We start from the raw sequence: 17,630 nt of genomic DNA, 5'->3' as shown, positions 1-17,630 counted from the left end.
CACAGCAAAGTTATTTGGTAACAAAATTAATTATTTTTCCTTCTTTTCTTTTCTTTCTTTTTACTTTCTATAAATTTTTTTTTAATGTTTATATACTGTTCTAGTTGATTATTTACATTACGTTAGTTTTAGTGATGATTAGCTTATAAAGCAATCGAATCCAAGATAGTTATAATAGTAAAATTGTAGAGGACAAAATATTCTTTAAATCACGCATATTAAAACGAAAACATACACACACAAAAAGTGTAATATAATTAACAAATTTTACGTAAAAAATATACTTACTTGTTTGTTTGTTTGATTTTTGTTTCCTCTGGGATTTTAAGTATGGATATGGAGTAGTAGATGATAATTCCGGAGGTTTAGGCACTTTGGAAGCATCCCCTTGACGAGACACCTTAACTAAAAGGAAGTTTTCAATCTGTAAAACATTATCCTTATTTCATTTCTACACAAGTCTGTCTAATGTGAAAAGTGAGTGATTTTTTTTTCTCTACAGAATCATGAGTGTCTTTTATGAAGAAATATGAAATACATGTACTTTGTAGCAACACATTACGAATATCCTCTGACACAGTTGAATAGCGCTAATAGCGACTGTAGATACGTACGGATCTTCTGACTGATACTACGAACTGAACGTCTGTCGGAGAGCCTTGTACCTTCCATTTCAAGCCTGAAAGCGCCATGTTTCATAATCTGTTACAATACTTGGCATAAATTTTGGATTCACATCAGGTGTCTGTTTTCTTGAATCTACTCTGCAATGTTTTTGTTTGTCACTGAATATGTGGTACAAACCGTGCACAAACTTTTCGTTTTTCTAAATTTTCGGATAGAATCAGATGGACAGTGGACCTCAGAATTCCAATGAAATCAGCCATGAACTTTGCATATGCATAACGATATTTGCTTCCAATCTCCGACACTGTTTGGATCTTTTCTTCAGTTCACAAAGTCACTGCTGGTTCTGCTCGTTGATCGTCTTCAACGCTCCCTTGACCTTCATGAAATCTTGCATACCATTTAAACGGGTTCTTGCTCCTCAAAGTCTTACTTCTGGAAACTCTTTGAATGAGTCAAAATGTCTTTATCAGACTTTCGCCCAATCTGAAACAGAATTTACTGTGATGCATTGCTAAATTGCTGACCGACGTTCAGTAGGTACTGTCAGATCTTTACGTATCGAGTGTCGCTGCTAGGGCTTCGCAACTTTGAAGGAAGATTGTGGAAATGTGTCGCTATATTTACACTCTCCATAGGTTGCGCAGGTGATTCTGTGTCGGAAATAATCAATCATTTTTCGCACTGGACAGACGTGTGTAGAAAAGAAATAAGTACAATGAAACTTATTAGAAATAATAACTTCTCAAAGTGTATGCAGCTATAAAACTTCGCAAAGGTAAAATAATTTTTGGTCAAGAATGGTCGATTTTCATTGTCAATGTGGCGTAGGAAGTAGAATCACTTTTGAAACTCTTCACCTTATTCCGACCAGGATTCAGGAATTTCGTTGCGATTAGCTCCAACATGTTCCCGAAATTTAATCTGGAATATATAGACACAGTTGGAAGATTCTTGGATACATAATAGGTATACTGAGTCAGGAACAAACGTTTTTGAAATGCATCTGGTACACAATGGGACTGGAAGTTTGAAGGACGACGGAAACAAAACCCAAAAGTAATAGGTGACGGAATCTTCGTTTTGTATAAGCCGAGAAATCAAGCATCAAAACGAAACTTATCGCATTTTTTGATGCTTAGGGTATAGTTTAGAAGCTCATTAGCCTGAAAGCTGAAAGCTACTAGTAACGTTCAAATTGTGCAGCACTCACTCGTAAAAATATTGAGTTTCTTCTTGTTGTTAATGCTCGATAGCATACAATCTTAGTCGTGCAGCAGTGTATGACAAGAAGAGGTTGCATCAATCATAGATTCCTCACACTCAACCGGATCTGATACATTGGCTTCTGAGGACTAGGGTTTCTTTCAACAACTAAAATTAGGATTGAAAAGAAAGAAATTTTTGGATATTTCCAACATCCATTTTTATGTTACAAACTGCCTTAACTATACCTGAAAGACTATTTCACCTAAAAAAATTCAAAATATTTACTGATATTCTCAGAAGTGTTGATTTCCAAAAATGATTATGTTGAAGGACTGTAAAATCTTACAAAAATTATGCCAATGTATTACGATTCTGAACACTTTCAGTGCATTTTGTTAGAATTTGTATCTCAACAGGCTATTTCACTGGTAATCACATTAGGAAGTAAGAACCTGCAATAATAATAATAATAATAATATAGAAAATAGTAAAATGTCAAGTTTAGAAAATTATAAGTTATAAATCTATATACGATTCGAACTCCTTCGTGGCTAAGTGGTTAGAGTACGCGCCTTTGGCGTGGCAGACCAGGATTCGATTCCCTTCGCGAGTTCATGTGGTTCGGATTCCACGTTAATCAGTAGGTCCCGTCTCATATAACCTCGCTGCTGAAAGGGATGTTAAACTGAAAATCAACTCAACTATATGTAATTCTTATGTTTGGTAACATACTATGTACATTTGTTGTGCTAGCGTACAGTTTAAAGTTTTGTAGTGGGAATATAATAATACAAAGCACAACCAAATAGCAAACAACAACAGTAATAAAACAAAAAGGGGTCCCTTTTATTCTTGACGTTATTTCCAGCTCCAGATGACTCGTAATTGGGATATTTGAGTTTGTTATAAACAGCTTAATTTCAAGACAATACGTAGAATTATGCTCTGAATTCACATTTGGTAATGAAAACACACATTTACATTTTCTCTACTTCTAACATTTTGGTTTATTCACAAGCACTACTTTCACCGGCGTTCCATTCAACTGTTTCAAGTCATCTGGACTAAACCCAAGAATCTCAGCAGGTTGTGCTTAATTAGGCGGACTGGTCTCATTTTCTCCAAAAATGTTGGATGATGCAAAATTATATTCATCTAAAATATACTAAGTAATTCAAGATATTTCATTTCTATACAATATCACTGTATCAATATCTTCTTAAAAAATGAGTTGTAGAGCATCAACTCCTTGTCTTCCATTTGTTGGGTGAGTGTTGTATCACGAAGTTACGGGTCTTATAATCAGAATTTCTACCTATAAAGTGATTTACTGTTCTGTTGATATTCTGATTGAGAAGTTTCCTTCTTCAAGTGTACAACAAGACTAAGTTTTCAGTCACTTGTTATTTACACAATAATATTTGTTATTTAGTTACTAAGGCTCGAGCGACGAGCAACAAATGCAAAGAACTACGTATAGTAACGTTGGAACCTTAGTAGTAGATTATTTTTCCGATAAACGAAATAAGTTTCACTAAATTCTCGAGACTGTTACTCTCCGTCTAGTCCCACCCACTTTTTTGTTCGCATTGTACATAGTTGCTGTGTTGACATTCAGTGTACAACTCCTGAGCCTCCCCAATCTGTTAACAGTTCAGAAAATATTGTGTGTATAGCTTTGTTTACTAGATGTGTCAGCAGCTGAGTGTTTTCAAGTACATGAGGCGATCAGCAGTCAATGACAGAAGAAAAGTTTTCTGCTTTAGACTGTAATCGGATAAAGGTTTATACAGTGACACAACTTCACATACGTGCCAGTTTTATTTATATTACTGTAATGAAGAAAATTATCTTAATTTGATGATAATGGTAATATTAAGTATTTCAACTCTAATGTAGATAATAATTGTATGCATTACCTCTTTCATGAACTCAGTGATTAATTAAAGAATATTATTTACATGATTTTTAAAGAATATTATTGTTATAAATAATTTTAAAACGAGGAATTTATTTCCAGTTGTTAGCTAATTGTTTATTTTTGGTGCATTATTTAAAATTAATAATACAATCATATAAATTTTGAAGCAATAATCAGTCGCTCCAAAATGTTGTGTAAAGCTTAAGAAACTTCAAATTATTTGCTCGTTAGAACTGGAAAGTTAGTATCAATTTTTTACAAATTTGAACAAATATAACAAGTCTACTGGAAGCGGAAGTGACTACGTAACTCTCACACATTTTTAAGAATGATAGTATTTGCAAAAATTAAATGGTGACTTTAGCAATTTGCTATATCATGATAAGGATTGAATTACTATACACTGATTAACCCCCAAATCTCTAAAATCATCATCAACCGAATTTTTAAAAAATAATAACTATTACAAAATCAACCTGGAGCAATTACATAAATTTTTTTAAAAAATAAATTTGATTCTAATTTTTCAATACTCTTCCGACACAATGTTTTTCAGATTAATCAATTTAGATTTTACAATCTCATAAATATCTTAATTCACAATCTAAAGACAGCACGGAAAATAAATTCTATATGATTCTAGAACCATGAAAATGCCTTACTCGATGGTCATTTAATACCATCGAAGTCGCACAATAGTCATTACATATCTTACTCAGCTTTCAAAATGTATGATATAACATCAATATTCGGATTTTTATTTTTTGTTTTATTTATTTATTTACGTTACAAACATGATTTTCATTTACTGTTAGGCGCAATTATTACATTTGCTTCTTTATTAGTAATTTATACCCTACTCCAAATAAAGAAAACTACGAAGTTCAGAAGAAATAACATTTTTCTATAGTCATTTATATTAAGATTGACATATTTTTTCATTCACATCTGCACTCACAGATAGTTCGTGTTACACACACGTCTTCAACAATTAAAAATGAGAATGCTCTTCGGATAAAAAGTATATACCGGTAAAAAGTGCGTCAGGAATACGTAGGGATATTATTATAAAATGCATAGTACTTCCCCTGTAGATAGTACATTTACATTTTAAATGTTAATGCAAGTTTAGATTTAAATTAATGTATTTATATTGCTCTTAACTTGCTCCGATTTAAATTTATTTATTTCTATTATACCTAACTTGCTTCGATTGAAATTAATTTATTTCCATTATATCTAACTTGCTTCGAATTAAATTTATTTCTTTCTGTGCTTCCTAACTTGCAACAAGTAGATATCCGTAATTATTGTTTGCATATAATTGCACCGCTGTGTAAGTTTGAAACCACGAATTAAACCTAACAAATAGCAACTTTCCAGCGTGTGAAGCTCAGCAATTTCATTGCACTCATTGCTGAAAGATGTGAATTATCAGACTGTACTTGGATCAGAATTACCTCTCTTTACAAATCTTTCAAATGTAAACAACAGATAGTTGCTGCTTTAGTCTCTTTCATAAATTATTGCAGACTTTATATGGTAGTTCTCTTGAAAAATATTGCGCACATGCTTGCAAATATCTAAATTTGCAAAAACAACGAGAACAATTCTTGCTGTTGTTGAATGGGAGTAAACCTCTTAAATCCCATAGTTAATGACTATTAATTTGACAATCGTAAGACCTAAATTGTAAGTTCAAATTCTGTTTAAAGAATGGGTATGCTTATCTATTAATGTCATTCCTTTGTCGTTGTAAAAAGACTGTGTAAAATTTAGTTCTCCAGACGTAAAATTCAAACTAAATACAATTAATGCCCGATGAATATATGATATTTTAGTTCTTTATTTAGGAAAGAAAGAAAATATGAATTTTGTTTGAATCATTTGTTATTTATCACTAATATCATATTATTATTGAATGCGGTTACAGTTTTTGATTGTGAAGTTATAAATACTTACATTATCTTGTTTTCGGTGACTTTTTAGAACCAGTCATATAACTTCAAAAACCATGTAGGCCTATTATATTGCATTATCTTAATTCAATTAATATTTTTTTCTGTACATGTATGTGTAGTAAAATTATTACTTATGTCATTTTAAACAAGTAATTGGTTTTATTATTATTATTATTATTATTATTATTATTATTATTATTATTATTATTATTATTATTATTATTATTATTATTATTATTATTATTAATTGTTAACATAAAAGGATTCCATCTTAGAAAACATTCTTCTATTATTAATTTTAGAACTATTGAAGTCACTCAAATATTAAGTTATGTAATCTATTGAAAAAATTGTGAATTTTAAGTGCTTGGAAAACAATTTAAATGAAGTGCTTAACAAGTGAGAATTGATACCTGCTGCAACACTTTGGCTCGATACATTATTATTTCCTTTATCTTGTTCTTGTTGATCTTCACCTAGACCGCAACTATCGGTATCTTCACCTGGTCGAAAATTTTAATACAAGAATAAATAATTCTTCAGTTTTATTTAAATGGTATTGTAGTATATTTATTAGTAGAGCAACCCAAAAGCATAAAAAGCATAACAGCAAATTTATACATATGGTTGGTACCTTGAACATGGTTGTACTTGGCTAAGGGTCCACAAGAAACTAATTTTAAAAGCATAATAAAGCATAATTTTTGAAAATAAAGCATAAAGTATAATTTAACATATACAGAACAATTCTTGGAAAATTCTGCTTAACTGCAAGTTTAACATACTGTATTAATATTTAAAAAGACAATATTTACAATGTAAAATCATTGGAAACATAACAATGCAACAATGAAAAGCTTATTTTTATTTCTGTAAACTTTTCAGTGTAATCCTTTGATGTGGAGAAAAATAAAAAAAAGGAAAAGAAGAAGAAAATTTTTCGCCAACAATGAATACTGCACAAGAACTCCACACTATATTATGTGTACCTCTTGAGCTTGAACACTTTCTGTACTGTTTGGTGGCATCTTAAACTTCCCTTCTCTGTATATATGCACCTCTAAAGTGCACAAAAGCGAAAAAGAAAACTGGCTCGAGTAAAGCATATCTCTTTACAGTACATTAAGTAGAGAGTTTATTAAATATGAAGCTGGTTGCATAAAATATTAATAAATAGATCAAGATATTTAGAATATTTAATATATAGTAAATGTCATACATTATATACAATTAATGTAAAACAATAATTGAAGTTAACAATAAAGCATAATAAAGCATAATTTGAAAAAAATAAAGCATAATTAAACAAAACATAAAGCATAATGTGGGTTGCTCTATTTATTAGTATTAAGAGAAATTACAATCTCACAACTGTCACATCTTATATCAATCATCATTGTATTACCGTGAACTCAAAATATTTGGGAATCCAAACTTAAGTAGCACTTGATAAATAATTATACATTTTATACGAGAAGGAACATCATTATATTGTTAACAACACTTTAGAATAATATAAACTGATAAAAGCGATGTTAACCCGATTTTTTAATCGATTTAATTAATCTTTAATATTGAACTGTTGGTAGGTACTGTAGGACTTCATTTTGAATAATAGGCAATATTAAACTCAGATATGTAATACTGTGAAAATTCATAGTAAATAAGTAATATATAGTCAATGTATTACAGGGACGGCGATAGCCGTATTTGCTGTCTTTCATTTTCTAATAGTAATAAGAGAATAATGGCATGTGTGGAATTAAAAATATAAGTTGTTCATTAATTCCCAGTTTCGATATAACTTCTACAAAACAATCCTCATTATTCATTACTATGATTAATATTATCCTTTCCATTTATTTGTTTTGCAAATTTGTTATTAAATATTCTGATCACACAATTTTTCAGACAGAACTTTAAAATGTTCATGAGCAAGGAATCAAATCTCTTCTTACAATTGCATTGTTTAAGAGTACCTACTTGCGTTGCCCTTGTCAAATTACTTAATAAAATATGAAATACGATATACGATATTTTAACTGAAAAAGATAGTATCCTATTAGTTAAACAATCTTTCGTCAAACAAAGTGTTAGAAAGAACCAGAAAAACAAATTAATATACAAAGTGTCAGAACATATCTTGTCCTTCCACTTTTAACGTCGAATCGCCATCACAATGCACATAAAATATTGTGTGTAGAATCATTAAGTTTTGTACACGTATTCTCCTAACACTATAGGCTGTAAGACAGTATTTTGTGATATGGGGCCCCTTAGAGGAGGTAGGGGAGTGTTTTGTATATTTTTGTTGTTGTTCGCCAGGTATTCTAAACCATTCAGTGTAGTCTAGAAATTTTGTATAAATGAATTCCTGATGCTCTTGTCTGTATACAAGACGAGATTTGATTTTAAATGTAGCTTTATAAAGAAAAGAAGCGTTAACTCATTTAGGCTTTATCCAGATTTCAGAAAATATTAACCGTACAACCTTAAAATACTGTAGACAAATATTTTCCATATATCCTAGATTGAGAAAGTATAGAGGTTTTACGAAATTCTACTCCTATGAGAAAGAAAGGGGAAATAAATATTTTCTTCCATTTTTATCTTATCTTTGTAACTCTTGGGAAATTTGTACAAATGTTCTCTTTGAGCCCTAGGCCGAGACCGAGGTAGAGTATTACGAAATGGAACTCTTACAGAGAAGATGGTAGTCTTGAACCTTTCGTTCAACTTTTTTTTTTACCACATCATTATAACTCTTGGATATAGAATTTGAAATGTTGTATACATTTTCTTCTCATTGGTTAGCTAAAAGTTTGCCTAACGATTTCCAAAGATTGGAGTGAATACTCTGTTTGTGGAAGCGAGAAAATGATTTGACTCGGTCTTCATGTTGTGAAAAGTAATTTAGAAGTAACTTAGTTCTTGTGAGCATGATTTCAGCGAACTCAAACATACATTGACAAATATTTCGAAACCAGAAAAAAAATGTATGTATCTTTCAAATACTTTTCAAAAACTGAATTTTTCCCTGTGCAAATATTGTTCATTCTGCTAGTTGACATATATATTCATGCCAGTTAGAGTGACCTAAAACACACCTTTGAATATCCTGTTGAGGGTGAACTAGAAACTGAATATCAATGAATTTTTGCCATGTTAACTAACAATTGCTTTCGAAATGACTCCTGATTAGAACTCTAAACATCTCGCTTCCAGCAGCGTATTCTCTCCAGTTTAGATATCTGAGTCCCGGGTACCTGTGTCGGTCCAGTCAGTAACATTTCCACTCTTTGTATGTTATTGAATTCTTATCTATAGAGGATATGGTGTGTTAATAAAGTCGGTTGTTTCCTCTTTTATTAATATCTATATGAAGAAATGTAGTTATTGAGAAATTCTGTATTGTGTAACTTTATCCGATTTTTGTTTGTTCATATTACTATTCGCAAAGTATTTTTCTCAAAACTTTGTTCTTTAAACCCGACAAGCTTTTGCTCTTCTTTATATGCAACCTTGTGATAGTTCGCATTCGGAAGTAAACTTAATTGCCAGTAATTTTTATTACATTTTCAGTGTAATTTACAGAAATTATATGATCACTTCTACTTCCTGCACTTTATCACTTCTTCAATTGCCATATTCATTATGCCTATTGCTTCCTTTGTTTGTTCGTAAAAACGTAAGACTGGCGGAATCGAAGTTAAATTGGAACAAAGGAACTTACGATAAGCTTTAAAAATATTAATCAAAGTAGAACGAAATAACAAGTGCTAAATTGAAGTAGGAAATAGACAGTTACTAAATAGGAAATGAGAGATGATTTTTCAAATTTTATAAATTTCAAAGATTTATATACAAAACAGAAATTACAGTAGAAATTAATCTCTGTACAGTGAATGTATGATACTAAAATTTTCTTATCGCATAGCGCAGGAAATGCTCCTGAATATAAGACACTTCTACACTTATAGGTAAGTCGATATATATATATAACCTTACTTTCCTAACTTCTGTCTCAGGAGGCAGGGACGTACGCAAAGAGTGGATCCTGGGGGGGGGGGTCAAGATTCTCTCAAAAATCCCAACATTTTGTAATTGTAGTATCATTTTAATTGTGAGTTTATAAGTTTTAATATAATTTATACTTATCTTAAATTTGATTTCCCCAAAACGTTTAGACCCCACCTCGCTTTGACATAAATTGCTGCATATGTCCCTGACAGGAGAAATTATTCATTGTCCCTGGAACCTTGTGTTGAGAGCATGACATATCAATGTACCTGTCGCTAAAACGCTAATGAAACTGGAGGTAAATCCAGAGAGATACTCGTTCAGAGAGATCTGTTTAAGTGATCAAAGATAAGTCTCGAAACACTACTCCAAAATTGTTTCCATAATTATGAAATCCTTTGGTAAAATTCAAAAGTTTACATTTTTAATTACTTAATGAGGGATATAATTTAATTTTATCTATTGTCTTTATTGTTCTTATAATATATATATATATATATATATATATATATATATATATATATATATATATATAGAGAGAGAGAGAGAGAGAGAGAGAGATAGTTATATATAGAGAGATATGTATAATTAACTCATTAACTCAGAAGAATATGTAACAATTAAAATTATATTATTAGTTGTCGTCTCAGATATCATTATATGTAGTACGGTATACTGTAGCACTTAAATGTTTAATAGCATTGTATTTTTGTTGAGAAGAAGTCCTTGTTCTAAGACCGAAACATATCAAATAATACGATATTTTCAGTGAGAACTTGAAATTTTTATTTATTTCATTTTGTTACTATAAATCACTTCTTAGCGAAGAATATCATTTGCGGAAAGTGAAGATAAAGCTGAGTAAAGAATGGAAAAAGGTAGAATATGGAAAAACTTGCTATGTGTGATAACCTTTCCAAATGTCATAATTTATTCCTTACGGTGATCCTACCTTTTCATTGATAGTACTTTCACACAGGAACAAAAGATTGGATTGTTACTTTCCGTATGCGATATTGTTCAAAGTTGTCACACCATTTGTCTGTAGAGTTCCTGTAGGGTTGTTTTCCATTTTTACATATGGCTCCTTGGCGTAACAGACAATAGTACTATTTATACTTGCGTCTTACATAACAAATTCGTAGAAGTTTAAAAGTGCATAACATGTTAGCAAAACCAAAACAATATCACTACTACTGAACAAAAGTTATAATTTAAAGTATCTTTGTTAAAAATCTTTTTGTAGGTACGTATATATAAAACAATAAGAAAAGTAGAAGGGAGATTCAAAACAACGTGGTTTAGGAAAGAATGTTCAGCAGGTGTTTATTACCACAGAAGTAGTGACGCAGATGAAGGAAGAAAAAGGAACTTTACTTGAAACATGGAGAAAAGGAGAAAAATGATGACGAGAAGAAGAAAGAAGACATAGAGCATTTCCATGGTTTATTAGTTCAAAATGGATATAGTGAAGGTAGATTGAAGAAGGAGAGCAAGAAAAAGCAGGCAAGAATGGAGATGATAGAGAGAGAAGGAACAGGGACCAGGGACCAGGGAGGGAACAGGGGATAGAAGAAGAAAAGAAAAGATAATTTGCAATAGAGAGCATAGGACAAAAAACGGAAGAATTGAAGAACTTATTGTGAAAAGGAGAAGTAAGAACATACATAAAAGGGAGTAGAAGAATGTTAGATGTATTAGAAAAGATGAAAGGAAAGGAAACAGAGGTTAAACTAAGTGATGAAGGAGTTGTATATAGAATTAAATGCAAAGAATATGCTATGAGTTATATAGGAGAAACAGGAAAGAGACTGGAAGAAAGAGTTAAACAACACAAGGACGACATGACATTGAAGAGGGATAGTAAAGTAATATATAAACATGTGAAGGAAAAACTGAAATGAAATCTTTGAGTATTACGTCCAACTGTTATGCCGGTTAGGCTAAAGGAGACGGTGATGATGGGTAATGAGTGAAATGGTGGAATGAAGAAAGTGGGAGGAAACGGGAGAACCCCGAGAAAACTCACGAGCACGGTGTTTGTCCACCACTCCACACGACGCGAGCTGGGATCGAACCAAGGACTCCAAGCACCGGAGGTGAACGTTCTACCATTGAGCCACCGCGCCCCAAACATGTGAAGGAGAAAGGACATGTAATAGACTGCGAAGGTGTAGAAGGGCAGGAAAGAGGAAGACGAAATATTGGAAGAAATTGGAAAGAAGCGGAATGGATAGTAAAGGAAGAGAGAGAGGAGCCTATGAACTGGAATAGTGGACTAAATATACATGATGTATGGAGAATATACTGGATAAAGCATAGAAGTAGGAACAGGTAACACGGGTGTATTTTATAGCACATAGCCAACTAAAAGTTTAATGTTTTCAAAAGTGAAAGTTGTTTATTACAATAACAATTGTGCTAATTAAAAGTTAAGATTTCAACTGAAAGTCGTATCATTAAAAGTTGTTAGCAATGAAAGGACACATCTGATCAGTTCCCAGATACTACCTCCTCTCACTTTCTGAGATATATAAGCTGTATTTTTAGAAACTTTATTTTATAGTGTGTCTGATGAAGGCAAAGATACTTTACCGAAACTGTAATGATATTAATTATTAAAGAGAATTTGCTTTGGTCAGAACTTGTCTTACAATTTATACAAGAAGTTCCAAAACTAGAATATATATATATATATATATATATATATATATATATTTGTGTTTGTGTAATTTTTATTCTGCGTATATAAAAATAAACCGAACTAGAGATTGAAGGTGAATGTCACAAGTTATTGTATCATGTTAAGTAAGAAGATTATACTAATGAACATGATTGTCTAACAAAAATAGGACTACATCGTTAAGTTGTTTTAAAAGCTCATTGTGGCCATGCATATCATATCAGTTATGATTAAACGCTTTGCATAAAAATATACAGACCCACTTCTACTGAAGTGTAAAGAGTTTGATTTAGTATCTAATGAATTTGTTGTCAATTTTGTTAATAAGCGTTTTCTCGGAATACTTCCGTTTGTTTACATGTGTTTTGACTCCGGAGTACCCGGCTCACAACTATCCGACCTAGTTTTCTTTTATGGTAATTAAATGAGGAAGGCAAGGCGTTGCATTGGGAACAGTGCCAAGGCATCAGAAACGAGCGTCTGCTACGGTTCTTCTACGTGTCGTGTGCAAAATATAAGTTCTGACAGGAAAGGAGCAGCATTCCCCTCTTCTTCATTGTTTCGCCAGTATGTAACGGACCTCAATATAGTACGCTTGCCGTTGTTCCTGATTATACATAGCACGTCCAGAAAGTAAGTTCCGTTTCAATTTATCTCCGCTGTAGCGCTGCGATCGCAGTTCCGCACATGCGCGGTAGATGCTCTGTATCAAGGAGAAGAAACGTGCGCCATTTGGAGATCGCTGTCAGTCACGTACGCTTTGTTGTGCTTGTTTACAATGTCGGTGTTGATTGAAAATCCCTCCGCTTGTGAAATCAGAGCGGTGATTCGTTTTCTGAATGCGAGGAAAGTGAAACCAAGTGAAATTTATCATCAAATTTGCGATGTTTACGAACAAAATGCGATGAGTGATTCAATGGTGAGAAGATGGGTCCGACAATTCAATCAAGGACGTAGTGACTTGCACGATGAAGAACGAAGTGGGCGTCCATCTTTGGTTACAGAAGAACTGGTTCACGCGATTGATGACAAGATCCAGGAAAACCGCAGGTTTACAATTAGTGCTCTCGGTATGGAATTTCCCCAAATCTCACAACAATGACGACGAGCTGAAAGAAACTGTTTCCAACTGGTTGAAGACACAGGCGGCAAACTTCTATGAAGAAGGCATACAAAACCTTGTGCCAGGCTATGACAAATGCCTGCAAAATTTCGGCAGTTATGTGGAAAAGTAGTTTGAGTTGTAGAATTTTATGCAATAAATAATTTTTCTGTATCTGTACACAATTTAATTTTATTACCAAACGGAACTTACTTTCTGGACGTGCCTCGTAACTGTACAGTACGTACAGTACTGTACTCGTAAATCGTTCTTGGGATACGCTTAATGAGTTCATAGAACTCTGGCCTATCCAGCTTTCTATGTTATCCGGCCTGTCCTTCTGTCACATTAGGCCGGATACTCGAGAGTCTACTGTATTTGTATAATCCATTTCTTCCTGGACTAAAATACAGAATGTACGAGTAGAGAATGTACGAGATGAGTATATTTCTTCCATTATACTTTAACAATAATATCATTTATGTTTTGGAAATGCATAGTAATTACAGAACATTATTTTAGTTTGCAACTTTGCTATTATTTGTTAATTAAATATATTTTCATTAAAAACTGTTCCAAACAACAATTATTCCGAAATTAAGAGTACTGATATCATCATTAAATTTTTTACTATTACTGTTATTATTTAACCAGTTTTAAATTCAACTTCAGAGTTTCTTAAGTCATTTCGGGTTTAGCGCTTCATCAAAAACTACATTCGCATAATATAAAACAAATTAAGGTAAGAGGTTCAGCAAAATCTAAAAAACAACGGGAAATTAAAGAATCGTTCTTTATTCATAAATACAAACCTGCATTGAACCTTGGTACTGGCAACATTGATCGAACTTGGATACCTACCTTTGATGCATACTTTGGATCTGGCAATAGTGGCCTAGCATAGACACCGCCTTCTTTTTAGTCAGTTCATTCTTTTTTCGTTCTGCTCTGTTCATCTCAGGATCTTTTTTGTACTTTATTTTTATATAGTGGTATGTATTCCTGATTTTACTCCTTTTATCTCCTTTTCGTTTTAATCCTTTTTACCTTGCTACTGAGGAAGGAACCAGCTGAGAGTTCCGAAACGTCAAAATCTTTAAATTTTTCAAGGGAGAAGTTATTGGTAGGTAGCCAATTTTTTGTTAATTTTGAATATCCCCCCCATGCGCCCATGTAATTATAAATTTAATATTGTTTTATTTTGATTCAAAATTAAGTTTCTCATTGATTGTTAATTTGGGGTTTTTGGGGTTAATTTGGGGCTTGGGATTTTTTTCTAAAATTGAGATTTTATTTCTGTTTAAACAGTAGAAAAATTTGGATGGTAGTTGTCTCATGCTTGAAAGAGCAAAGTGATGTGTGTCATTAAATATTGAGAAATACGTGCCGATGAAAAATTTCGCTGTATGAGAACTGTTTCAAGAGCGATGCAGAAGCAGAGATGTTTTCCGGGCTCTTCCAATTCGAGTATTTATTATTATTTACAATTTATGCTAAGTAAGTTGAAAATATTTTAATTTAATATAGAATACTTTCGATTCAACAAATTTCCAGCTCTAGCCCCTAGCGTACTAGCTGAATTTGCACTTTCATGTAGTTTGATGTGTTAAAAAAAACTGTGCAATCATACCGCAATTCGACTGTTCCAAACTGTGTTTGACTGTCTGATTATCAATACAGAAAAGTTACTCAAACACGACAGAGCTCCAGTTATGGTTGGTAGGTAGGAAGTTGGAGTCTTTCGTTAAACAAAGATATGCACAAGTCTTGCTTAATTTTAGAAAAGTCCATTGAGTATACAAAAGGGTGTAATTTTTTAATTATATAAACAGTGTCGGATTTTTTTTGGAAGTGTTTAAAAATAAGAAATGATCTGGATTATGTAGTCTACAAAAGTATCCCAACAGCCTCAAATACAAGGTGGAACTATAGAGATAGGATAAACGATGTGCTGTATAGAGTTCAAGATGAACTGCTAGGACTCTAAATCCATAATGGAAAACACCGACGAATGAGATTCTCAAACCAGAGTTTGTGCAGTAAAATACTATCAAACCCTTCAAAGTTTCGACTTCAATTTTTTACTTGAACTGTTTTATGTTATAGCATCAAGATAAGAAAGCTTGTTCAATATCTTACAAAAGAAAATTCATGATGTAGGTTACTACAAAAAGAAAATAGACGACTTTGAAGAATATCTAAGATCATTGGGAGACAGTTTCGATTATATTTAGTTAACAATGAAATCACCTGAAAACTCACATTGTGCAAAATGGTCAAGAGAAAATGAAGTGGGATTTGACCCACCAAAAATCGTTGAAAATTCCTATAGTTTGAAATGGTTAATACGCCGAAAGAAAGAGTTACTTCTATATTTTCTGATATTGAGAAACAAGAGTTATAGTATCAACAACCGAAAATAATCGTCAATGTGTCACGCAACGCCACTGCCCTGTAGAATAGTATTATTTCACTTTACGACACTTTTTTTTTTTTTTTTTTTTTGTTACCATATTTGCGCAACGCCCAATATCTTCTTATTTCACCATATACAATACACCGTAACTCAGAAACTCGTCAAGTTTGAGTGACGAAATTTTACTCACTTCTAACAACATAAACAGCAGTTGTTTTGGGAAAATTTGAGATTTTCGATTATGTCACTTTCGAGATATTTGAGATTTAAAATTACCTATTCTCGAAAAACCGCAATGTTTAAATAGCTACTGAAAAGGATGATATTCTCAGGTATCAAATTTTTAAAGGAAGTAGTGTACCAAGAAATCAATATCTACAAGAAAATTAACCGTAAGTTTTATAGTTTCTATAAAATTTGTGATTTTAGTAGTTAAATTTTTCATTTTCAGAACTATGAGTTTTAACAATTTATTTGTAGTGTAGTAAGCTTAAATGTCTACTGGGCATTACATGTTGAATATTTATTTCTATTTCAAATGGTTCTTTTAAAAATACAATATCTTTAAAAATAATAAAGCTACAGTGTTTACTGCAAACGTTTGTAAAGAGCAAAATAGGTTAATACGCCTATAAGAAATATCAGCTCAAGGCAAAATTAAACATATAAAAATGAATGAACAGTTGCTTTCAAGTCACTTTAAATACATACAACTTTGTGTACAAAAAAGAGTCAGCATCCTCATTGGATGATTTCAAATGGATTGACCTATTACAATTATATTTTAGAATGTAACTCAATAATAGGTTTAGAATTAAATCATACAGACTGAATGGTGAAAGCATTTTGTTTTTCTCCGGCAATGTTTTTATTGTTTTTTTTTTATATTTAAATATTATTATTAAATAAGTAAACACTACACCAAAAAGTTACAAAATTTCACAAATTTGCACTATTATTAGTTCTAAATACAATTCGAATGGAAACAATTAAACATTACTTTTAAAAATTTTTTATCGAGATTTATATCAATAAGTGAAAGAAATATTTAATGGAATTCAATTTTGTTCTTAGAATAAAACCTGCAAACTGTATTTATAACTGAAATACATATAGCGTGGCTGAAGTTGCAGAGTAGCGCTATTATTACGTCAGTCAATTTTGCTCTCTACTGCTGAACTTTCAAAATCTAGTTGCTATGCCAAGCGCTATGTTATTGAAGTCTGTTATCACTTAAATAATTAATAGTTTTCTCTCCAGAATATATACTTCCTTTTTAAAATTAAAATAAGTGGTAACAGTTTCAATAATGTAACGTTATCTTCATCAGACGTTAATTGACATATATATATATATATATATATGTATATATGTTCATATTAATGTTGGTAATACAAACATCATAATATTAAATTATTGACAACAAATTGTGATTATTGATCAATTTGTGACAAAAACAATTATTATACATCTAACAAAGCTTTTCAACAATTGTTAATATATATTAAACATTATAATTCATTTTCTTACCTACACAAGAGAAAATCATCAGAACAGATTTGATATTACCTGGAAATGATCTATTCTATAAGAAAAACTGTTGTCCACGGAATAATATATATAAACTAGTCTTATTAAAGTAAAAATATCTTGTCCAGTTCCTTTCCAGGTGGTAAAGTGCCGAGGACCGA

General features: G+C 31.8%; 1 protein-coding gene across 1 annotated transcript in view; it reads right to left on the bottom strand.

The window, feature by feature from the left end:
* Nucleotides 1-17,630, bottom strand: part of LOC145672699 (uncharacterized) — a 104,032-nt gene that overhangs the window by 73,873 nt on the left and 12,529 nt on the right. The window contains exon 3 of the mRNA XM_081741868.1: nt 6,132-6,221. Within this exon, the coding sequence (XP_081597994.1) occupies nt 6,132-6,221 (90 nt within the window). The remainder of the gene's footprint in view (nt 1-6,131; nt 6,222-17,630) is intronic.

This window comes from Thermobia domestica, chromosome 16 (assembly GCF_964235325.1).
Source record: "Thermobia domestica chromosome 16, izTheDome1.hap1.1, whole genome shotgun sequence".
Classification (NCBI taxonomy): Eukaryota; Metazoa; Arthropoda; class Insecta; order Zygentoma; family Lepismatidae; genus Thermobia; species Thermobia domestica.
The sequence above is the reverse complement of the archived record's forward strand: the minus strand, read 5'-3'. Positions and strand labels throughout refer to the sequence as shown.